The sequence below is a fragment of the Lampetra fluviatilis genome, chromosome 41 (genome assembly GCF_964198595.1).
Source record: "Lampetra fluviatilis chromosome 41, kcLamFluv1.1, whole genome shotgun sequence".
NCBI lineage: Eukaryota > Metazoa > Chordata > Hyperoartia > Petromyzontiformes > Petromyzontidae > Lampetra > Lampetra fluviatilis.
The window spans coordinates 8,583,379-8,608,935 of NC_136315.1; the positions used below are offsets into that span (position 1 = coordinate 8,583,379).

General features: G+C 50.3%; 1 protein-coding gene across 1 annotated transcript in view; it reads right to left on the minus strand.

Annotated features, from left to right (window-relative positions):
• Window positions 1-25,557, minus strand: part of ALPK1 (alpha kinase 1) — a 70,036-nt gene that overhangs the window by 33,885 nt on the left and 10,594 nt on the right. Inside the window, exons 2-3 of the mRNA XM_078875480.1 lie at window positions 10,766-10,974; window positions 2,414-2,577 (exon numbers count right to left, since the gene is read on the minus strand). Of these exons, the coding sequence (XP_078731606.1) occupies window positions 2,414-2,577; window positions 10,766-10,874 (273 nt within the window). The 5' untranslated portion in view covers window positions 10,875-10,974. The remainder of the gene's footprint in view (window positions 1-2,413; window positions 2,578-10,765; window positions 10,975-25,557) is intronic.

The window sequence follows — 25,557 nt, forward strand, 5'->3', positions numbered from 1 at the left end:
AGCAACGCCCATCGTCCTTGCAGGCGTTGTAATTACGAAAGGTGGGTGGTGGGGAGAAGGGCGGGAATAAAACCTTTTCACTCCGACAAGCGGCAATCTTGCACACCTTGCGTGAGTGCGCGTGGGGTAACCTCTGTGTGTGTGTGTGGCAAATCGTTGCGTCCCACGCCTTAATTGCGTCGCTTGTTAAGTTGGGCTCTGCCCACTCTTATCCCCCCGTGTGCGCCTCTCTGGGTGTTTTTATTCTCTTAAAGAGCGGCGCACCTGGGACGCTTTAATGAGGGTGCGTGGGGCACAGGTAGAATTAATACGCGAGTGGGGAAGACATTTATAATGCAGGGAGAAGGGGGGGGGAGGGGATGGAACGGTCGGAGGAAACGAGAGACAGGAAAATAAACTCGGTGTGGTTCTGCAGAAAGGCGCTTCCCATTCACTCCCTTCGGCAATTAAGAACACAGCAGCGACAACGACGACAGCCGCCACTCGCCACTAAGTGGCGGTGAGGTCACCACGGCGCCCGTGCCAGGCAAGGTGCACTTTGAGGCCATGCGAGGTGTCCAAGGATCTCTCCGCTGGCAGCAAGAGGTCACGGGTCAGACCCAGGTGCCATGGGGTCGACTGACTGAGATGACTGGCAGATGCACCAGCTGTGCACGCTACTGTGCCAAAATTATGAAAGTGCACAAAGACAAAGATCCCCCGTGTAGCCTTAACAGACTGTTGGGGCAAGTGCAGTCCGCGAGGACCTGTAAAGGACGGCACACAAGAGGTGGAGTGGCCAGAACCGCACCCGACCACCTTTGTCTCCCCAGTGGTGATGTTTAGACATCGCACCAGGTACTCATTGGAGGCTGAGTCGACCTAGGGGAGGCCCAGGACCGGTTCAGATATTCGTCACTGGGTGTTGGCCGTGGCACTGGAATGGAACTCCGATCTCCGGGTTCGTAGCGCGACGCGCTAACCGCTGCCGCGCACACGCACACACACACGCGCGCATACGCGTACATCCGCACACACGCGGCGATGTGTGGACACCATGATTGTCTGCAGCACTCTACGTGGGCCGGTTCGTGGTGGGTGGGTGTCTCCCCTGTTGATGACGACGGTAATAGGAAAGGTGCAGCCTTGGGACGTGCTGCGTGGGAGCCCGCGGTTTTGATTACAATGACGAATCCTTCTGATGACATATTCACCCGGCAAAGCCACACGTGGGGTGCCAAGAGTCTCTTGTAGGAGGGCCCTGCTACATTGGGATGATCGGTCAACATCAAAGGCATCGTGTGTGTGTGTTTTAGCCATGGGAGAAAAACCGGATATCTTAATCTGAAAAAAAATCAAACGATTCATTTTACTTTACGTCCTTCGCGCAGAAGGCATCTCTCAATCGCCGGGGAGGATCCCACCGACAAACTGGAAGGCTGCCAGGCGGTGAGCCGGTGGCACCAAGCTTCTCTGCAGTTCTCTATATATGAAGATGTTTCTCAGCCGATTAGTGATGAGTGTTTATTATGCGTGTGGGAGGACAGCGGAGCACTCGGTTTGAACTCATGCAGAACAGGGGCAAGGAACACGTGTGTATGTATGTTGAACTTCTTTCGCACCGTACGTAGCCACCCATGCTAATTGGAGGCGCGGGGGAAGGACGACAAAATAAATATAAAATGCACGCTATAAAGAAACGAGTTTTCAATCGAGATCATTTAAAAGTGCATTGCTCCAGTGGCTTCCTAATATCGAAAGGAAGAGCGTTCCAGACGGCCGCAGAAGCGCATTTGCAAACTCCAGAGAGGTGCCCAAGGCAACGATTCAAACCGGCCACGGTAGTTAAACTCTACTATAAACGAAACAATAATTTTTATTTTACCAAATAAGGCGCACTGAGCTATAAAGTTATTTTTCAGAAGCGACCTGGCCACACAAATCATAGCTCAACGAAGTGGCTTATCACGTGGAAATGTATAGCAGCCAAATACTCTAAATGCATGTTTATAAATGTGGAGGGAAAAACCAGAGGACCCGGAGACAAATCCACACGACCACGGGGAGAACACGCACACTCCAAATATACAGCAGGCGTCAGGGTTGGGATTGGACCCACGACCTGCTGTACACCAGGCGAGGTAGTTAACATCTCGCCACCGTGGCGCCCCGGTCAACGTCAACGCGTCTCCCCGCTCAGGGGACAGCGGTAACACAATGTGAGGAGGTAAAGGGGAGGCACTGCAATTGCTTGCTCACGCCACTGCTGGCAGAAAGGGGCCTCCACCAGAGCGGGCTCCAGAGAGGCACCTCTCCAGGGTACTTTGGCCTCCTCTTCCATCTCGTCACCCTGCCATCCCGACGTTTACCGCGTCGGACCAATGCAATGGGCGTGCAGGCCGGACTGCGACATAGACCTGAGTAGTGGACTCACCAGCAGTTGCGGCAGCTGCCCGGCCAGGATGTCCTTGAGGTCTCGCGTGTCCTCGTGCCGAGCCGGGTTCACGTACTGCCAGCGCTCGGGCACGAAGGGCCACTTCATGTCCCGAGCGTCTTGAAGCAGGGCCACCAGCTCCTCGGACAAGGGCTCGTCGCTGCCTACGTCCCCCCCCCCCCACAGACACACACACACACGCAGACACACACAGACACACAGAGACACACACACACGCAGACACACACAGACACACACACACGCAGACACACACAGACACACACAGACACACACAGACGCACACACAGATATACACAGACACACACAGACACACAGACACACACAGACAGACACACACACACAGACACAAAGATGAAGATTCCCCCGCATAGACTGTTGGGACGGGTGCTGTTAGCGAGTTGCACATACGACGGCTGGCAAGGCACGCGACACACACACACAGACACACACAGACACACACAGACACACACACAGACACACACACAGACACAAAGATGAAGATTCCCCCGCATAGACTGTTGGGACGGGTGCTGTTAGCGAGTTGCACATACGACGGCTGGCAAGGCACGCGACACACACACACACAACAACCGCCATTCGCCACTAAGTGGCGGTGACGTCACCACGACGCTTGTGCCAGGCCATGTGCACCTTGAGGCCACGTGAAGTGTCGAACGCCCGCTGGCAGGAGGTCACGGGGCAGACCCAGGTGCCACGGGTCGACTGACCGAGATGACTGGCTGATGCACCACCTGTGCCCCCTACTGTGCCAACTTGCTGTGCTTTAGCCACCCGGCGCTCCGCTCGTTGTTGTGAGCGTCGCTCCTCCGCCCTCCGTTGTTGTTGGAGGGCGACTGCCTCCAACTGCCCAGTAGCGTCCTTCACGAGCCTCCTCCACTGAGGCCGATCTTGACACCGCTGGTACCAGTCATCGGCAAGTCCACTCAGCTCCACGTCCTCCTGTACCACGTCACTCCATCTCTTCTCTAGCCCGTGCCGCGCCCGTTTAGCCCCCTCGATCCGGCCGAACAAAAGCTGTTTAGGCATGCGGTGGCTGGGCATGCGGGCTACATGACCCAGCCAACGCAGCCTTGCCTGCCGGAGGAGCTCACTGATGGGACTTTGCCCAGATCTTTCAAGGACTTGTGAGCTCCTCACACAATCCAGCCTGGTTAAACCCAGGATGGATCGTAGGCAGGCCAGCCTAAATGTTTCCAACCGGCGAAGATGCTCCACTAGGGGGGTCCACGTTTCGCAAGCGTAGAGAAGGGAGGGAATGACCGTGGCCGAGAAGACCTGAAGCTTCGTGCGGAGCGACAGACCAGGTAGCTTCCACACAGCGTTACGCAACCGATGAAAAGATATTGCCGCTCGACTGATTCGGAGTGAGACCTCTGCTGATAAACTGGAGCCGGTCATGAGCACACTGCCCAGGTATGGGAAACTCTCTACTCTCTCCACAACTGCCCCATCACCGATTGGGAGTTGTGGGGGCGGAGTGCCCGATGGTACAAAATACCCAGGCAGGTGCTTAGTTTTGGTGGGGCTGATGGTAAGGCCCCACCTCTTAGTGGCACGCTCCAGTCTCAGCAGCAGCGTCTCCAACTCCTCTTCTGAATGAGCAGCTATTACCAAATCATCGGCATACATAACGTGGTTGACCAATAGGGAGCCATCCCTTGATCGCACCCGGGCGTCGATCAGCCTCCCATTGTATCTGTACCAAATGGTAATTCCCCCGGTACAGCTATTGAAGGCTTCACGAACTACGCAGTCGAAATAGATGTTAAATAATGTGGGAGCCAGAGGACATCCCTGTCGCACCCCAAGGTGTACAGGGAAAGGCTCCGACTCCCGGCCACGTAGTTTTACCCGGGCCCGCTCACCATCATGAAGGTCCTTAATGATCGTGAGCAGAGGGTCAGGGACTCCGAAAGCACGAAGAACAACCCAGAGCCCAGTCCTACTGATGGTATCATAGGCCTTGACCAGGTCAATAAAGCAGAGATGTAGGTCTTTTTGGAATTCCCTACACCTCTGCTGTAGCAGACGGACAGAAAATATGGCATCTGTGCAGGACCGCCCTTTCCTGAAACCACATTGGGGCTCCGCAAGCCTCTCCTCAGCATGCCTAGCAAGGCGATGTTGAATAATCCTTGCCAGGACCTTACCCGGCACACTGAGGAGTGAGATGCCCCTGTAGTTGTTACAGTCGGTACGGTCCCCCTTCTTAAAGAGGGGGACCACCAGGGCATCCTTCCAGTCCTGCGGAACCCGTCCAGTGGTCCAGACTGTTGTTATGATGTCATATAGGGCAGTCTGTGCACAAACGCCACCCTCCCTCAGCATTTCGCCTGGGAGATCATCTCTGCCCGGTGCCTTTCCTGGTCTCAGACTCCGGATCGCCCTCAGTACTTCCTCAACAGCCGGTACCTCAGCCAGCCACTCACAGGGGGTGACCTCTTCCAATATTTGAGGCACCGCAGCCTCAGCAGGGTTATCCCCACTTTGTGCCATGATGTTTTCCTGGCTGAGAGATTTTCCCTCCCCCAGGACCTCACAGAAATGCTCAGCAAATCTGCAAACCTGTTCCTGGGGGTCGGAGATTGGATCACCGTTTTTTCCTCTAATGATGGTAATAGGTGTGGCGCTGCAGGTTACTTTTTTGATGGAGTTAAATAGTGATTTGTGATCGCGGGCCACTGAGGCAGACTCCATCTCCTCAGCAACCCGCGACCACCACCCATCCTTACAGCGCCTCACGGCTCTCCGAACCTCCGAGCGAAGACTGCGGTAAACCTCCTCATTCTCTGACGTGGGATGCTGTAGGCGATGAGAGTGGGCCTGTCGCTTTTTCTCAATTAACCTGAACACCTCCTCCGTCAGCCAGGGTTCCCGGGGAGGTCTGGACCGCGTACCCAAAGCAGCCATTGCAGCTGCATGAGTCACAGTCTTAAACCTCGCCCATTTACCCTCGACATCAGGTGGAGTGGGGGACGATGCCAACCCCAGCTGCAAGCGATGATGAAATTCTCGCTTGCAACTTTCATCAGCTAACTTAGACCAGGCCACTTTTGGTTGGAATGGGATCCTGGGTGTACACCCACCACCGGAGTGGAAGAATGGCAGGCGCATCTTACAGATGACTAGTCGATGGTCAGAGGGCAGATCAGCTCCACGGTAGGTCCTGGTGTCAAGGACATGGGCTCGCATCCGCTGGTCCGTCACTACGTAGTCCAGCAGATGTTCTTGCTTGGACCCGGCATGCATCCATGATGTTGTGTGGATGCGCCGATGCCGGAAGAGCGTGTTGGTAATTACAAGCCCATGGGCTGCACAGAAATCTAGCAGCCTCCTACCGTTATTATTGAGCTGATCTGGCCCATGCCTTCCAATCACTCCAGACCAGGTGCCAGTATCATGACCAACTCGGGCATTGAAGTCACCCAACAAGATGACTCTGTCCCGAGTGGCCACTTTAGCCAGCACCTGTGACAGGAGGTCATAGAAAGCGTCCGACTCATCGGCTCACACAGACACACACAGACACACACACACACAGACACAAAGATGAAGATTCCCCCGCATAGACTGTTGGGACAGGTGCTGTTAGCGAGTTGCACATACGACGGCTGGCAAGGCACGCGAACGAGGGGGTGGTGGGTGGCCAGCAGCACGCCCGGCCGCTTTTGTCTCCCACGCGGCGACGTTTACACACATCGCACCAGATACTCATTTGAGGCTGAGTCGACCAAGGGGAGGCCCAGGACCGGTTCGGATAATTGTCAGCGGTGTTAGCCGTGAGCGGGAATCGAATTCTGGTCGCCGGATTCGTAGCGCAGTGCAATAACCACCACACGTCCGCTCCCATCAAACATACATACACACGGACACACATACACACATACACACACGGACACACATACACGTGCATTTATAATTAAATTATACATGCACTCGTAGATACTTGCACATACTTACGACATGAATGCCCCCCATATACTCAAATACGTATAGACATATATACGCGGAGATTATATAACACTCATTTATACTTCTGATATAAACACACTTCGGTTATAAGGACACATCAGCTAGAAACACTTAACTTATTATACAAGTACACCCCTGATACAGATACACATCTGTTACAAGTACACATCTGATACGAGCACTCTTTGGATATATGCTTGCGTATGGCATTATGTTCAGGAGGTGAATGCCAATGTTAAGATCTGCTCGTCATGAGAGGGCTTCAGGAGAGAGTTTGTGGCGTTTTGCTCATGCTTCTCTGCTGTAGGAGTGAGTTTGTTATCCTCCACCCCACACCTCCAATTAGCACGGTTGGCTACGTACGGTGCGAAAGAAGTTCAACATACATACACAGACAACAGTGGTTTTACGATGTTGGTCCACATATTATTGCGTGGGAAACGGTCACCCCACGTTTTCACGTCACCTTTAGCTGCGTCGACAATTGGTAGCGTCATCTCGGCGAAACGGATGGGCGATAAAATTCGAATCCAGATATGACCGGCACACTTATGATCCGAGCAAATGGACCGTGCTTGGGATGGGCGACCGCCACCGCACACAGAAGACAGGTTTGTGTGTGTGTGTAGGCGTCGTGTGTGTGTGTGTGGGTAGGTGTCGTGTGTGTGCGTGTGTGTGTAGGCGTCGTGGCCAGGTGATTGTCAGTGCGGCAAAATCCATTTGTTGTTCTGAACTCCCCCTCCCTCCCTCTCCCCCACCTTCACCAACCCGTACCGGTGTGGTCAGCGCCACGCCCTTCCAATGGTTTTGATCACAACGCTGCGCCAGGTATTCACTTTAGGCCGAGTCAACCTCCGGGAGGCCCAGGCCAGGCGGAGACAGCCAAGGGGCAAGAAGTGCTGAGAATTATAACCCGGGAATTGGAACTTTGGATCGACCGAATCGTCGTGCGGTGCGCTAACCACAGCGCCGTTGCCCACACGCACGTGCGTAGGCACACTAAAGACACAGGTAATATGGTCAGACTATTGGGGGAAGTGCTTGTTCGCAAGAACCTATTAGAGCAGCATAGATCGCAAACGAGCGGTTTGGCCAGTGCTACGCCCGGCCACTTTGTCTCCGCAGTGCTAATGTTTATACAGCACACCAAGGTGCTCATTTCAGGCCGAGTCAATCTAGTTGATGCGCAAGACTTGTTCACATGTCATTCGCCACTAATGTTAACTGTGTGTATAGTGCAGTGTGCTGACCATTATGCCATCACTCCTCACATACACAGTAACACAACAACTGCCGTTAGCCACTAAGTGCCGGTAACATCACCACGGCGCTTGTGCCAGGCTATGTACACTTTAAGGCCACGTGAAGTGTCGAACGCTCGCTGGCAGGTCACGGAACAGACCCAGGTGCCATGGGTTGTCTGACGGAAATGACCAGCAGATGCACCATCTGTACTCCCTACTGTGCCAACTTGCTATGTTTTAACCGCCTGGCACTCCGCTCGTTGTTGTGAGCTTCGCTCCTCTGCCCTCCGTTGTTGATGGAGGGCAAATGCTTCCAACTGCCCAGTAGCGTCCTTCACGAGCCTCCTCCACAGTGGTCGATCTTGATATTGCTGGTACCAGTCGTTGGCAAGTCCACTCAGCTCCACGTCAACCTGTACTAGATCAGTCTCTCTAGCAGGTGCCATGCCCATTTAGCCCTCTCTATCCGGCCAAACAGAAGATCATTGGACATGTGATGGCTGGGCATGCGGGCTACATGACGCAGCCAACACAGCCTCGCCTGCCAGAGGAGCTCACCGATGGGACAGTGTCGAGATCTTTCACGAACACATACACACATACACAAATGCAGACAATAACAACAACCGTTGTTCGCCGGCAAGTTTTTTTGGTGGCCACTTGTGTTGCTGATTGTTGCTAGCCACCTGACAAGTCGGACCTTTGTACCTGTGCTCAGCAACTGTGTTCAAGAAAAAAAGAAAGTGCCGTTGACGTCACAACAGCGCCTGTGCCAGCCTAGGTGCACTTGGAGGCCGCGTGCAGTGTGGAGGAGCTCGACACGGGCAGGAGAAAGGTCACGGGAACCGGCCCGGGTGTTATGGGTCATCTGATTGACACGCGTGTGTCTCTCACACATACGCGCGCGTGCACACATACGCGCACAGCAACTGTAAACACGCGGGAGCCGCACGGTTGGACGGTCCGAGGCATTTCCGTCGGTTGTTGCCCTTCCTGTCCGCGCTGTTTATAGAAGATCGCATCAACACCGCTCCGAGTGCATGCACTGGCGTACGCGCGCCACGGCCGGGCTATCATTACCGGCAATCTTGCTTAATCAAGCCCTACACAGCAGGCGCCCATTCATCACCGGGCAAAATCCCTTCCAGCGCATTCTGCTGACATGTCACAATTTCCTCCGGTGAGTTCGCGCGCGCGCGCGGCCACGTGCCCGCACGTGTGTACGTACGTACGTGCGCACACGTGCGCGGACGCGTGCTGTACCGACGTTCAACGTGCACTGTCCTCGGACGTACGCAGCCACGTGCCGATGCTCCGGATCAAGATAATTGATTGAACAAAGGTGATCAAATGCGGCAGAGACTGCGTAACAGTCGTTTAGATAATTGTGCTATCACGTCGATGGGCAGCGGTACACACATGCACGACGCTTTGTCACGTGTGATTATAATGATTCGGGATGAGGGCCTCCACACGCCGTGCGGGTCGTGGGGGTTAATTGACCCAGACACCAATTCGTCTCCTAGTTTTAATTGATTATTGGGGGTTGATCATCTACCGTGGCCGTCCTAAGCCACTGGTGGAAATTCCACATTCCGTGGCAAGGGGGAGGGGTGGGGGTGTGGGGGCATGTCACCTACAGGACAACCACTATTAACATCCAACAAAGTGAAATGCACTCATTTTTATAAAACACGGGAGAGATCACGTGAGTGGTTTACCTCTCGATTGGGATTTGAACTCAGCACCTTTTCTGACTGCAAGCCGAGCCTGCTGCCGCAGTGCCCACTCCTCCGAAGCGAGGTTCATCATTTATTCATTCCCATCCAGATGGTGAAGAACTCACGCGACGCGCGACTCGTACTGAAGAGGGTTACGAGTTCAGATTTTGATCGGGGGTGCTTTCAACTCGGTCCATCATTTCTGCCCGGGTCAACAAAACGCCTGCCACTTTTTTTTTGTGGGAAGTCACCAGCGGGCTTTCCGTTTTGTAAGACTGGCCCCTGCCATAGGAAAGTGGAATTGGAACCAATCGTTCAGGGGTCGCTCTCGCTCTCGGAGGGCTTTGACAGAGAAGACGCCTTGACGCGCTTGCGCTATTCGGTCGGCCGTGGCCGCGTCCGTTCACACGCTCGTAAATTGTCTATCAGAGTGCTCCTTGTTTTCCCTGTTTTGAACGCAAACATCACTTTAAAGTGCAACCAAATCTCAAATTGATTCCGTGTTTAAATTAAAACCGTATCTACCACAAATTGCCTTTCACATCGCCTTGATTTAAAAATTAATTGCCTGTTTTTGTTGTTGTGACCATTTGCCTTCATTTCATACGATCTGTCCACATTCTAAAGCTGTTCTTTAAACATCTGTTATTTACCGGACATTAATTTGTGTTTTATTATTTCACATTTGTTTTGAATTTCATTCCACTTTGTTTTCAGCTGTGTGCTGTAATTATCCTTCACCCATGTGCTCCTTGGGAAAGCGAGACATCTGTGTCTCTGTGGGCTCTCACCCGGTTTTAAATAAAGGATGTATCTTTCTCTCTCTCTTTCGCTTAGCGAATACCAAAGAATGGACTGGACAGCAGGTGCTTCGGAAAATTACAGCGATATCCCAGGGGGAGAGGCAAATAAAAGCTTCCTGGTCACCAACCATCCAAACGGCAGACAACACTAACGAAGGAACACATTCATCTATTGGTTCACCGGCATAGGTTATCGCGAGCCCGACTCTGCTGGTTGAGACATTGAATGTCAAAGGCGGCGCTGGGTTTACTTGACTTCATCCAACGCTGCTGGAAATATTCACTCTCCCATGGGATGTGAAAAAAAAAATTATACGCAGAGTGAAAATATGAGGGAGGCGTTACATCTGCGTATTTACCGAGTTACTTATATTCTCTGCGATGATAATAATAACAATTTACATATGTAAGGGGGATTTCATCCGTAGATCCCAATGGATCCTCAGCGGTTAAATTACGCGCTGCGATCTAACAACAACAACAACAAAAATGATGAAAGTCGCGGCGACGAATCACAGCGATCGGGAAGGGCCGCTGCGCATTTCAAAGGCGCTTTTGCACGTGTCTCACCGTGAGGTAGCGCTGCCCCCGCGGGGGCAGTGGCATCTCCGTCTCGCAATGCCCCCAACTCCTGCAGACATGCCCTTAGGGCAGCCACCATCACCTCCTGGGTGCTCATAGAGAGAGCGAGAGAGAGAGAGAGGGAGGCTCTCCGATACGCGTCCGGGGACAGGATGATTGATGGCCAAACTTCTCGCCTCCGAGCCCAGATGTGACTCCTTGAGTTGCGGGGGGTGGGGGGAGGGGGGAAAAATGAAAAAACAAAACAAGGGGGTGAGCGAGCCGCGAGGGAGTGGTGGCGAGGGGAGGGGGGGTGGAGAGGGTTCAGGGGAAGGCGATGGGGGTGTTGGGGGTTTGGAAGAGTTATTCTTTCAATAAATAGAGGGGTCATGAATCGGTTGTTTTCTTTTCCTGACAGCTCAGCGGTACCCCAGCTTCTGAGTCCAAGGTTACGCCGTCGGTCGCAGGCCACGCTCGCAAAGTTTCGCGTTTCGGCGTCGCTTCGTGATGGAAAATGGTTGCGTTTGGTGCCCATTAACTTAATCACCTCCGATGAGTGCGGTTGCCTACGTACGGTGCGAAAAGAAGTTCAACATACATACATAATCGTAGTTTTTCTCTCTCCCCCAATTACATTCCAATTTTATGATTGTATTCTCCTGGACATCTGTGACAAAAAGAGCTGTACAGTTCATTGAATTCCTCCAGTATAAACAAATATTCTGATTCTGATATTCCAATCACATTCCAAGACTGATTACATCAATCAAGGGGTGGCCACTGCCAAGGTGGTGCCACTGAACTTGCGATGCAGAGGCCTCCGCTTCAACTCTATCTCCCGGCGTGGCAGCTGAAACGACGGGGGTGGGGGTCAAGTTTATTCAATCAAACATTTCCGCGGACCACCCACCCCCCCCACATCCCTGGTGACAGAACGCCTTCGATTCCCTCTGTAAATACCAGCAATACAAAAATTATTTAATATTACCGAAACATAAAAAAAATTAACGCAGCTTCAATTATTTTTGTTAAGTGGTGGCATTTAGATCCTAGGGTGAGGGTAGTTTAATCAGGGTAGTGTACCGAAATTCATATTTTTTACAATTATTATTTTTCAATATGATAAGTAAAATATGAAATAACGTCCACCGCGCACCACCTGGGGGAGCTGTCGCGGACCCCTGGGTGGTGCTACCGGGGACCGCTCTCTGAGAACGACTGCTGTCATTACCAACAGAGTCCATATGACAGCGCTCCCGGCCAAACGCAACAATAAGGCACCTCGCACGCATCCCCAGTGACACGTCCACGTAGCAGGGATGTGATGCGGTTCCCTGGCTGTGGTTGGGCAGAGGCAAATCGATCCACTACACGATTTGCAAAGTCCTCACAGCAGGTGCACACAACGACGTAGATTCACACACAGAGTGACGTAATCCATTCTCCCCCTAAAATTCAGCTCTCACTGGACACACCTGACAAGCAACGGTTCGCACATTCTGGCCCCGGACCACAATTCTGGCTGTCGCCTGATGAGGCTGGTTGTAATCGCCGGCGAGAAACGTCGCATTAGAAATTGTAAATGTTGTGGGTTTACTCTCCAACACACCGGTGTATGCTAAATTTGTAATTAATTGACATGTTTTGTTTACGTGGCAAACCTTACGAATTGGCTGTGTAGGTAGGGTGGTGGCGGGTTTAATTACACATTTATATTTATGCAATCTAACCCAAAAAAATCGCTGTTATGGACCACTTTATTATTCATATGTTTTTTTACTTTGTTATACTGGCATAAAGTTTCAGTAGTTTTCCATTACACATAATGCAGCGTTGTCGCAAACTCCATTCCTCACAACCCAACATGGTACGTTTTTTTCTAATCATCTGCGATTGCTTGCCCAATGCCACTGCTCGTAGGAGGGCCTTCCACTAGAGGGGGCCTTAGATCGTCCATCTCCGGGGAATTTTGGCCTACTCTTCCAGGCTGGTCAAACGTCTTGAAAACAGTGGGAGCACCCATACTTCAACCCACCACACGTGAACCTGCCCATCGACTGCGGTGCACCCATTTGCGCCACCAGCTGGACAGGGGTTGGTGGAGTTTCAAGAAGCTTGGCCCAGATTTAACCGGCGGCCTCTGGATTACAACCACCCAGGGCGGTGTTCTTCAACAATTCTCAGAGGGGGCCCACTTTCGCCGACAAGACATCGTCGGTGTGAGGGCCGCCACACATTTGTAAGCATTGGGTTTGACAGCACGATAATGGGGGGAGGGGGGGTATTTTCACTATTTGTGCGTTGTGTCTGGGGCCGCACTAAAGGCCACCAGGGGCCGCTAGTGGCCCACGGGCCTTGCACTGAAGAACACCGATCCAGGGTGTTAACCATTGCGTCACCTCCATTACAGTGGCATCGCAATTCCCTCATCTGTGGTCTTCGCTTGATTACCCTGCTCTTGTTTTTAAAAAAGATCTCAACATGGGCACGCCCCCCCCCCCCCCTGTTTGTATGCATGTACGCAGCGCGCTAACCGCTACACGTACATTCATACACTATCGCTCCCCACGCACGCGTACGCACACACACACACGCGCACGTTGGGAGCGCGACTGGAGTGGTTAGCTCATGACCAACATTGGTAACTATTATCTGAACCGGTCCTGGGCCTCCCCTAGGTCGACTCAAACACAAATGAGTAACTGGTGTGGTGTGTAAGCATCGCCAGGAGCATACCAATGTTGGCTATGAGACCGCTCCAGCAATTACGATACAGCCCTGATACCACTTGGTGCTGGTGGCGACATGCATGGATGGCGGAGTGGCTTACAACAAAGACAATTATCCCCCCAATATAGCCGTTAACAAACCGTTGGGGAAATGTGTGTATGTTGGACTTCTTTCGCGCCGTACGGAGCCAACCATGCTAATCGGAGGTGCGGGTGAACAAATTCAACGCAGAAAGCAGCTCCATTTGTACGGTGTTGTGAGATGTGATCACAACGCGACGATTAATTTTAGATTTGAAGTTTTCGTGACTGCAAGGATCCATTCTCTTTGGTTCTTTCGGTAAAGTTACGTACATGAAAAAAAAGATACATTTTTTTTATTATTTAAATAATAATAAAATGAAAATAACTAACTAAATTATTTTAATAATAATAATAGTTAATCGTTAATTAAATTTTTTTGTTATTTTAATTGTATTATTATTAAAATAATAAAATGAAAATAACTAACTAAATTTAGTTAGTTATTTTCATTTCACTAAATTTAGTTAGTTATTTTTATTTTATTATTATTATTTTTCCATCTACGTGACTTTACCGAAAGAACCAACTTGACGATTAAAGAAAAACAATCCAAAATGCAACGCATCCGTTCGAATAGAGGGTGTAGTCTTTACGCACTCCGTGTGCCTGATGCTTGCGAAGTAGAAGCGGGCCGTTAAAGGACGGCGACAGCACGGGGAGCATTTCATCCAGCAGTGGACAGAGAATGGAAAACGATTATATTAACATTGCACTGCAATATGTACAAACATTCGGCAGCGTGTGGGACTGAATGCCTGCGATACTGTGCTTTGGATGCTGGGGTTGGTGGATCACACATAGATGCAGCCAAAACAAATTCAAGCGGAAACCACAAACGGTTATAAGGTGGGGGAGTACAGAAAGTAGGCTGCCCTACCTATGCAGAGTTGTTTAGAGTTATCCTCTCAAACGCTATGGCTTTTCTCCCTGTGCTGCAGATTCCATTCACATGCAAAGAAACAACTCAAAAGGTTGTTCAAATACCCAAACCAGTGTGTTCTCTCGAAAATATGATAACCGAAGAATGCATCGGCGCAGGCTTGGTCGACATCTGCCGGTGGATAAAGCGTTGCGCGAGATGTACACCTCCACACGCACGGACATAACACATTGTGGTCCAGAGCGGCGCTCCATCCGCCCACCCAAACAACGGGCGAACACAAAGGACCCAAATAAAACCTCAAATTTTCTTTGAGAAAGGCGTCGAACGGCAAAGGCCACCTGTTTGAGATTTTTTTTTATATCTTCAAAAGACCCACGGTCAAAAAATACTCGGGAGATGTAAAAGTCACGTATCGCTCCGTCGCTTAAAAACCCATTATATAACAACGCTATTCCTTTGTTTATGTTGTAAATTGTTATATTCCTAATTTTTTCCCTTTCACCCCGCCCCTTTCATTCTGTGAGCAGAGCGCGAGGGGCCTGCCGTCACAAATGCCAGAAAGGGGCACTTGGACCGGCGCGAGGTTTTGCCTGAATTGCCGGGATTCATAAATTAAGGTCTCGCCAATGGCACAGTATGCGGCATCATATAGAACCCATACACATGTCGTTAGCGCCTGGGTGCATGTTTTCTTGTCTTTATTTCATGGGGTGGGTTGGAGGAGGTGGGTGGGTGGTGGGGGGTGTTTCTGCTCCTTTCAGCGACCCATTGGTGTCTCGCCTGTGCGTGTGTGCGCATGCAAGCGCACGCACACACCCCCACCCCACCCCGTCTCGCGCGCACACAATTGCACGCGCACGCGCACAGACACACGCGCGGGGGCACGCGCGCACGCACACACAATACACACACGCGCGCACGCACAAAGACAAAGGTCCCCCCCCCCCCCCGTGAAGCCTTAACAGACTACTGGGGCAAGTGCTGTTAGCGGGCACCTATGAAGACCGGCACGGCACACGAGGGGGTGGGTGACCAGCACCACGCCCGGCCGCCTTTGTCTCCCTAGTAGCAATGTTTACACACCGCACCATATACTCATTTTAGGCTGAGTCGACCTAGGGGAGGCGCAGGACCGTTTCTGATCGTCACCGGTGTTGGCCGTGAGCGGGAATCGAACTCGGATCGCCGGGTTTGTAGCGCAGTGCGCTGACCGCTACACTACGGCTCACCCCACTTACACACACACACACGCGCGCACACACACGCGCACACACACACGCGCACACATACACTCGCACGCACACACACATACACACACACGCGCACACACATACACACACACGCGCACACACACACGCGCATACACACACACTCGCACGCACACATACACACACACGCGCGCACACACGCACACACAGACACACGGACTGTGACACTACCAGGCTTGTCTCGCTCTCTCCCTTTTTAACGCACAACAAAGCACACGTGCACACACTTAATTTAATTTCCTTTTTTTAACTAGGCAAGAACCCCGTGAAGATCGGCGATCTTTTTTTCGCTCAGAAGATATAAGAATATCAATGTAATTACAGTACCGTACCCGAAAAAAAGTTCAAATGTGTTACGCATCTTTGTTTTAAATTTGGAGTCGCAATTATTTTGACATTTACAATGTGGGGGCTATGGTGCCTGGGACGCAATAGCCTCCTCTTGAAAATCGCGTCACGCAACTCTTTGATGTCAATGTTTACAGAGGGGCCTCGACGCTTTCGTAATTCCTAATGTAATGATTTTTTTTTAAAGGCACAAATATCATGATGCGCAAAAACACCGCACATGCAAATACAAAGACCCCCTCCATCAAGTAAGTTGTACTGGCGTGCCCGTGCTCCATTTGTGCTTCGATGATTTTAACTTCCGAAACAACCTGGCCACGGAGTGCCTTGCACCCTAGGTCGAGAAGAAGAGGAGAAACCCTCTTGGTCGAGTCTATAGGTATCCAGGGGTCGACAACTCGCGACTCCAACGCCACACGCGGCTGTGGCTCTTGAAGGGACCTGCCTCGTGACCTTCTTCATCACTGAATGGACCAACCATCTCGTATTCGCCCACAGTGCATTGCGGCTCTTGAAATGTTGAGTTTTGTTGACAAGATTCTGACAACAAAAAATGTCTCTTGTTGTTGTTGTTTTGGTTTCCGACTCCTGGGCGAGACTGTTTGAAGAAACATGATGTTCGTGAACACCTATTAACAGCTGGTACGACACACGAGGTTGTGATGTGGTTAGAACCTTGCTTGGCCATTCTTGTCTCCCCAGAGCTGATATGTACACAATGCACCAAATACTAATTTAAGGCCGAGTAGACCTAAGGGAGGCCCAGGTCCGGATCAGATATCACTCTCCACTGATGTCGGCTATTGCCGGGAATCGAACTCGGGTTGGTGTGTTCGGAGCGCAGTGCACCAACTACTACGCTACTGATCCCTATACATGGAAATACACAGATACACATAGACCATAGGAGCCCCGTGTTGTTAGCGAGCACCTATTAAGAGAAGCATAGCACAGGATGGGACTGTGTGGCTATCACCACACACGTGCCCAGCTGCGACTTTGTCTCCTCGACACCGATGTTTTACACACACCACACTAGGTTCCGATTTATGGCCGAGTCTACTTAGAAGAATCCCAGAACAAGTTCAGATATGAATAAAGTTTCCATCTGTCCCGGCTTTCCCAGCAATACCTTCTTCATGTTGCAGTGGCTCTCCTGGGAGATCTGCGAGTCCACGAGGGACATTAAAAGTCGTGGATTTTGTTCGTTGCGTAAAAATAACAAACCACTCAAGACAATGCATTCACGTGACATTCTGCCCTCTTCTGGAATTGTGAGACGTTGCCTTCTTCCCCACGATATGGTGGCAACCCAAGATCTCAAATTGCCACTGGAATCGACCGACAGTGATCGGCAACACCGCCCCGACACTGCGGCGAAACACAAACCTCACGGAACATCTATTCATCTCGTCCGGGCCATGTCATGAGCCATGGATTATCCACTGCTAGACGGGCATATCATGTGCCTGACAATCAGGGGGGGGGGCACAATCTACGAGTGCGGGGTGGCAGGACGAAGTAGACGATCACTGCCACCGTACCCCACAAAGGCAAAGATCCCCCGTGTAGCCTTAACAGACTGCTAGGGCAAGTGCTGTTAGCGAGCACCTACGAAGTCTGGAACCGTACACGAGGGGGTGGGTAGATAGCACCACGCCAGGCCGCCTTTGTCTCCCCAGTGGCGATGTTTACACACCGCACTAGGCTCTCATTTGAGGCCGGGTCGACCTAGGGGAGGCCCAGGACCGGTTCAGATAATAATCTTCACTGCTGGTGATCGTGAGCAGGAATCGAACCCGGGTCGTAGCGCAGCGTAGCGCTGACCGCTGCACTACCGTGCCCCACACCCACACACACGCGCACACACGCGCACACACAAGAGGCATTTATTGTATAGGGTCGGCAAACCCCTATAGCCAGCCCAAACAAGCGTGCAACACACGCACGAACTCCAGCGCCGGCTCCGTATAAAGTAATGTAACAGATGGGGCTGCAGCGTGCAGCCTTTGGCGAATTAAACTGACATCTGCGCTGGGCAAGAAGCGGGGGCCTGGGGTGGGGTTGACGGGGGTGCGGGGAGATTTGGGGGAAGAGAATAGGCGGAGTGAGTGAGGTTGGGGTTTGTGGTTGCGGCGGGGCAGGAGACGAGCGAGATCTAGGGGTAGGGTCAGTCAGTCCAATTACCGCTTCCCCCTCCCCACAATTGCCAACCCAAGCTTAATGGTTTTAATTCGCACCACCGACTTAGATCGAGGGTGGTGTGGAGAAAAAGTTTCTATGAGCCTCGCACTTGCTAGTGGTGGGGGGGTGGGGTGCTTTATTTGGGCGCCACGATGGCTAGGAGATGTAAACTACCTCGCTTGGTATACAGGAGGTCGTGGGTTGGAGTCCGACTCTGACGCCTGTATATCTGGAGTTTGCGTGTCCCTCTCCCCGTGGTCGCATGGATTTTTCCCCGGGTCCTCCGGTTTTTCCCTCCACATTTAGAATCAACATCACGCGTTAAGGGTATTTGGCTGCTACTGTAAATTTCCACACGATGAGAAGCCACTTCGTTGAGCTATCATTTGAGGCCAGGTCGCTTATGGAAAATAGCTATATAGCTCAGTGTGCCTTATCTGGTAGAATAAAACATTGTTTTAGTTTATTCGGCACTTCCTAAGATAAAATATCAAACAAGTGCTTATACGCAAAAATGTATCTTCAAAGTAGCCTCAGGATTTTCCAAACATTTTGACCGCACGCGCAAATTGTGTGCCGGTTGTCATAGGTGCTCGCTAACAGCACTTTCCCCAACATCCCACGCAGGCTATTAAGGGGATCTTTGTCTTTGTTTACGTGTATTTGTACGGATATCCTCTGAACTACAAACGGCGCTCACTTGAGTTCGATTTCTGGCCAAGGCTATAATGCAGCATTGCGTAACAAGTGGTTATGTACAGCATCTCATTGAACTTGGTCTGGCTGTCACCTGGATCAGCTCAGCCATAAATAAAAACCAGGACCACAGTCTACACATCAGCACTGGGGAGATTAAGGCGGCCAGGAGTGGTGCTGGCCAATCCACTATTGTGCCTCATGCTGGCCTTAATAGGTGCTCGCAAACATACATTCTCCCCATGGTCTGTGCTAAAGGAAGGGTCTTTGTGTGTCAGTAGGGAGCACATGTGATGCATCTCCCAGTCATCTGTCAGTCAACCAATGGTACCTGGCTCTGTCCCCATGACCTGCCAACGAACAGTTCACGCAGACTTAAGGTGCACCTAGCCTGGCACAAGCGCCGTGGTAACGGCAGTTGTTGTTGTCGTTGGTGAATCACACTGCCCTACAATCACATTGCCCTAGGTTTAATACGAGGGTGTGGACACACCCAAATCACCGCACAGATTGATACAATAATCCACTGCTGCATTGCCATCTCATGGCCATCTCGCAACCCAAGCAGGTCCCCCCTCCTCCTCCCCACCTAAGTCTCAAACGAGCCTTGACCCCCACGTGGTCCCCAAGATGAGACAGACCGAGCACTGTGCGATTTCGTTGTATGCGATCTGTACTGCGTATAGGGCCGTCTATAGATTGGTGTGGGACCCGGGGCAAATCACACCTCCCTGCCCCCCAAAGCGTGGGGCCCGGGGCCATCGCCCCGATTCGCCATAGCGTAGGGACGGGCTCTGACTGCGTCTACAGACGCACAGACACACGGGCGATGGTCGAGATGACTGACGGAGTGGCAGCCCAAAGGAGGGAGCGATCACCTCGGAGATGGAGCCACGAAATGAGCTCGCGTGCTGATAGGTGCTCGATGCGAATGTGGCATCGTGTGATCGTGAAATTTTGCGACGGCTTGTATTGGTCACCATCCAGCAGTGGATTGACCATGTTTGACTATGATATACCACAGTGCTTCGTGCCAGCCTTCAAAAGTGCTCGCTCGCATCACTTGTCCCAGCTGTTCGTTTGGGCTCCGCGGGGGATCTTTGTCTTTGTGCTGTTGTACGAAGTATCACGAACGGAGCACGAAGGGCGCATTCACACAGCCATTGGCTGTACACGCGCCGTCCACAACACATTTATCACCAACGCAGTGGAAACACACAAAAATAAAGTTTTATGCAGAGCTCGCGTGTGCAAACATTGCACAAAGGACACTTGAATAATTGGGAAAACATCATGAAGTTCTTTCCTGCCTTCCAATTTATTTACCCGTAATTTATTTCCTTAAACAAAAAAAAAGAAGCGAACGGAGTTGAAGATAACCATCGCGTGCGCGAAATCTGCATGCGGTCGGTCGCGTTGGATTAATAGGGCTTTTTTTCCGCTCGTGTCTACCACCATGTGCTTGCTTGCCGTCTCCACAGCCACAAGGCATTAAGCTAAGGAGGCTTTTCTCTCTGCGCATAATAATAAGCGTCTGCAGATTGAGGCCGATCGACGTCGCCCGCCTCGGCGAAAGCAAACTTCTACGGGGCCAATTCTTGTTGGTGGGTGCGTTCTGGAAGGACAGCTGCGTTGTGGACCAATTTAAAAAAATCGCGTTATAATAATAATGAATATATAAATATAGGGGGGGGGGGAGAAGCACAGCCCCCCACCCCCCACCAATAACACGCGAGATGCGTTCGCAGGCTGAACAAAAAATTGCGAGCCGCGTGCGTCTTAGAAGCATCCAGCAGCATCCCGCGCCGAGGCAGCCGCACAACCGCGGATCCCTTCTCGCGCTGCGACGTTCACTCAATCGCGTCATATCCAATTCAAATCCGCGTTATATCCAATTCAAATCCGCGTTATATCCAATTCAAATCCGCGTTATATCCAATTCAAATCCGCGTTATATCCAATTCAAATCCGCGTTATATCCAATTCAAATCCGCGTTATATCCAATTCAAATCCACGTTATATCCAATTCAAATCCGCGTTATATCCAATTCAAATCCGCGTTATATATAAAATAAGATGTGTTACCTGATACAATCTCTAGCGTTATTAAAACACTATTTATTTTCACAGACTGTCTATATACTGTAGGGCGCGATCGATTCATAGATACCCGACTTAAATAACACCACTGCGTTGTGTTTAGTGTACAGGTTTCCCTCGCTTTGTGCGGGTTCCGTTTGTGCGATTTCGCTCGATGCGGTTTTAATTCACTCAGATGCGGCGATGCGGTCGGACGTGGAACAACACTGTTTGTGTACTGTGTGTACCGTGTGTGTACTCTGTGTACCGTGTGTAGTGTGTACTGTGTGTGTAGTGTGTGTGTAGTGTGTGTACTGTGTGTACTGTGTGTAGTGTGTGTGTAGTGTGTGTAGTGTGTACCGTGTGTACTTTGTGTAGTGTGTGTGTAGTGTGTGTGTACTGTATGTGTACTATGTGTACTGTGTGTAGTGTGTGTAGTGTGTGTAGTGTGTGTACCGTGTGTGTACCGTGTGTGTAGTGTGTGTGCAGTGTGTGTGTTCTGTGTGCACCGCGTGTAGCTGTGTGGTAGCGTCCCCCATTGTAACGTTCTTACCCGGCCCTACTGGTCATCAGTGAAAAAGAGCTTGTATAGCTCATCGAATCCTTCCTGCAGGATAAAACAAATATTCGGATTCTGTCTTCATTTCAAGCTTTCGTGACTGCAGCAATCCATACTCTTTGGTTCTTTCGGTGAAGTCACGTAGGTAGAAAAAAAAATAGATCAGGACGTTTCGATCGCCAATGCAAGCAATCGTCACCTACGTGACTTTACCGAAAGAACGAAAGAGTATATTCTGATTCTGATGCGGTAAAGTGAGAGGCAGCTATACAACAGAAGAAGCAAACATTATTCCCCAACATCTCTACAACACCGTCTCCCGCCCGCCCGCCCGCCAAGCTCAATAAAAACCCATCGAATCTTTTGAGCACGCTCCTACTCACTGCCCCCGTAGGGTATAGTGGCAGGAGCCGTCGCTTACCCAATATTCAATCACCCGCTGAGCGGAAAGTTAAGTGGGTCAATGGACATCGGTGGGTGCATCTGTAAATGGCTCACACTCGCCAACCAGACAGAATCACAATGCTTATTTTATTCTGGAGAAATCCTGTGAGCTGTAAAGCTCTCTTTTCACAGATGTCCAGTAGAGACCAGTCAACCTATCACGAACACTGCCCTTCCTGCTGACACTCCAATCCAACCCCTATCCCCCGTCTCCCAACACTTCACCCAGACTAATTTTTATTTGATTTTTATCAATTCCTCACCAACGTAACTCCACTGGTGACTATGAAACGATAACGGCCACAAATGCGGATCGTCATCGAAGGCAGCGACATTTATCGATCGCAACGATCGATATAACTACGGACGCGTTTTCCCCGGGTGACACGTTGGCTTCAACATTCACATTCACTCCCAACATTTGTGCCACCAGGCAAATCACCAAGGATGGATGGTGGTGGTAACAGACCTGGCAGCGAGACGCCGTGATCTCGTCCGAATCTTGCAAGGTCAGTAGTACAGGTACCTCCTGCTATTCGGTGATACCCTATTCATTGGCAGTGACTGCAGAAATCCCTACTCTTTGGTTCTTTCGGTAAAGTCAACATACAATTCCTTATAAGGGAAACAAGCACTAACTGATGATTAATGTAGCATAATCACAATAGAACACATTCCAAATGATTACTAATCTACAACTCGCATCGTAACAATAGCCTTATGACTGATCAAGTATATAATTACAATAACCCCCCCCCCCCTCAAATCTTTGCACATGATGAGTTAATGAGTTAATGATGACGTCACCCTGCTGCTGCTCTATATAAGAACGGGAGACACAGCAGAGCCTCACCATTCTGGCGAATTGCCCGATGATGCTGGATGCAATTACCAGCGAAACGTCGTACTCAAATTGTAAATGTTGTGGTTTCACACTTCAACACACCGGTGGGCTAAAGCAGTGAACTATTTGTCTTTTGTCAACGTGACACTTTTTTACTGATTGGCCGTGTCGCGTGGTGGAGGGTTATGACACATTTATAAATAACGCGATCTAAACCCAAAAATCGTTGATTATGAAAGTCAACATAGGTAGAACAAATAATAATAGATCACGACGTTTCGATCGCAACGCTAGCAATCGTCATCAGGTAGAACTGCTGTATCTTGCTACCTGATGACGATTGCTTGTGTTGAGATCGAAACGCCGTGATTTATTATTTATTTTTCTTTCTACCTCTGACTTTACCGAAAGAAACAAAGAGAATATTCTGATTCTGATGCGGTATAAAGTGACAGGCAGCAATACAACAGAGGAAGCAAACATTATGCCCCAAAATCTCTACAAACACCGAAAACGTTCGTCAACGACACGTCGGCTTCAAAAGTAAAACAATACATTGACTTTGAGATCTCTTTTACCAGTGGCAAAATATAGTAGTAGGTTTTTCAGTTTTGTACCAGTTTAAAAGGGTAAAAACCTACTACTACAATACATTGACTTAAAACTTTCGGGACTGCAGGAATTCATAGTATTTGGTTATTTCGGTAAAGTCACGTTTTTTATGTGCGAGTACTTGGATTGGAGACTGCCAGTTAGTGTAGGCTCGGGCTGTGGTGGCTAAAAGGCAGGAGTACAATGGATTGTTGAATCTATCTGTTCAGAGCTGTTGAGTGTTACCCCGATGTCCGTGTGGGGTTCATTGGGTTAGGTACTCCGATGTCTTCCCACGTGGAGCCAAACTCTCATTAATGTGAGCAGACATCTCTACGATTACGAGGATGTAAACCCGGACAACAACATCTACGTCTAAAACGCAGGTAACTTTTCACCGCAGTTTAAAATAAGTTTTCGTGTCAAAACAGCAAACAAAACTAACGCAGGAAAAATTTAAAATTGCGTTAACGCGAGCGAACAACGCGCTTTGAATGTAATTGGATGACACGCTCCCAGGACTGGAGATGATACAGCGCCGTTTTGTTGCAAACGTGAATTTGTACGCTTCCTCGCCACATGTTTGTTTGTATATGTATATGAGAGAGAGAGAGGGTGGGCGCGTGTGTGTGTGAGTGAGTGCGAGAAAGCGAGCGGATGGATGAGCGGGCGGGTGAGTTGGCGAGACAGCGCGCGTGTGTCTGTGTGCACGCACGCGCGCGCGTTCACATTCACACACGTGAATGTGAGTGGCAGATGTGCTCGTTTGTGTGTGGTGGTGGTGGTGGTGTTGTGTGTGTGGTGGTGGGTGTTGTGTGTGGGGTGGGTATGGGGGGTAGGGGAGGGTAGGAGAAGGGGGAGGACAGACAGAGGCAGAAAGAGCGTGCGCGTGCACAAGTGTGTGTGTGTGTGTTCGTGTGTGTGTGTAAGCGTGTGTGTGTGTAAGCGTGTGTGGTTGGGTTTGATGAGCAATTTCACGGAGTGGCCTCAGCTCATGACCGCCCAGAACTTTAAGCTGTGCGCGAATTCTTTGTTAAATGTTCGTCATTCATTCAACCGCTGAAAGTTGTGTTTCGGGAGAGGCACACGGCAGATTTGAGATTCGCTTCCGAAAATAAGGATAACATAAACGAAAATTGTTGCTCAAGCGAAATCTACCCAATGTATAATAATAATAATAATGCGTGAATTCTAGCTTCTGAACCTCATCCTTCTTCTCGGAATAAGATCCTCATGGAGTGAAGATGTGTCATGTGCGTCTTTGCCATGTACCGGAGATTCACAGACTTTCTCGTGTGATCTTTACAAACGGACCTGAGCGGTGGTAGAGCAGTGGTTAGCACACTGCGCTATGAAGCCATAAGTCGGAGTTAGTTATATTTACGCGATCTAACTTCAACAACAAAACTATATTATGGACGATATTGGTCGCGAAACCCTATATGTGTTAAACTTATCGGAGTTAGATTCCCACCCACAAGCGACATCAGTGCCGAGTGATGTCAGAACCGTTTTTACCCCCCCAACACTTCACCAACCCTCATTGACCAGGGCGGTAAAGTATGGTTAAACAACCCCCTTACCAACACTGCGTACAGAATGCCTTCATCCAGCAGTGGATTGATAATGCGTTGTAAAATGACTATTTTAATATCTGTACACAATGGTCAACATAATCCGCAAACATGTGGAATATTCACCAATGGCTCAGTGCTACCCACTGATCATTTTCACGTGAAGACACTCACTGCTTTTGACAGGGCTGCAGTTGTAACAAAACCTCACGCTCTTATTGCGCCTGACAGTGCCCAGACCAGAGGTGGTAAACAATTTCTTTCACTGCTGCTGGCGGAAGATCCTCCACTCGACAGAGCTCAAGAGAGCCCCCTTTTCAGGATATTTGGTCTACTCTTCCGCAGTACATACAGATAATGAACACGGTACTGCTGGCTGCTTAAACTTGATTGAATGGCTGTAAACTTGCATTTTTTGTGTTTAGCTTGTTGTCCTTAACCTCACAACTCCGATTAGCACGGTTGGCTACGTACGGTGCGAAAGAAGTTCTACGTACGTACTTACATTCATGTCTCA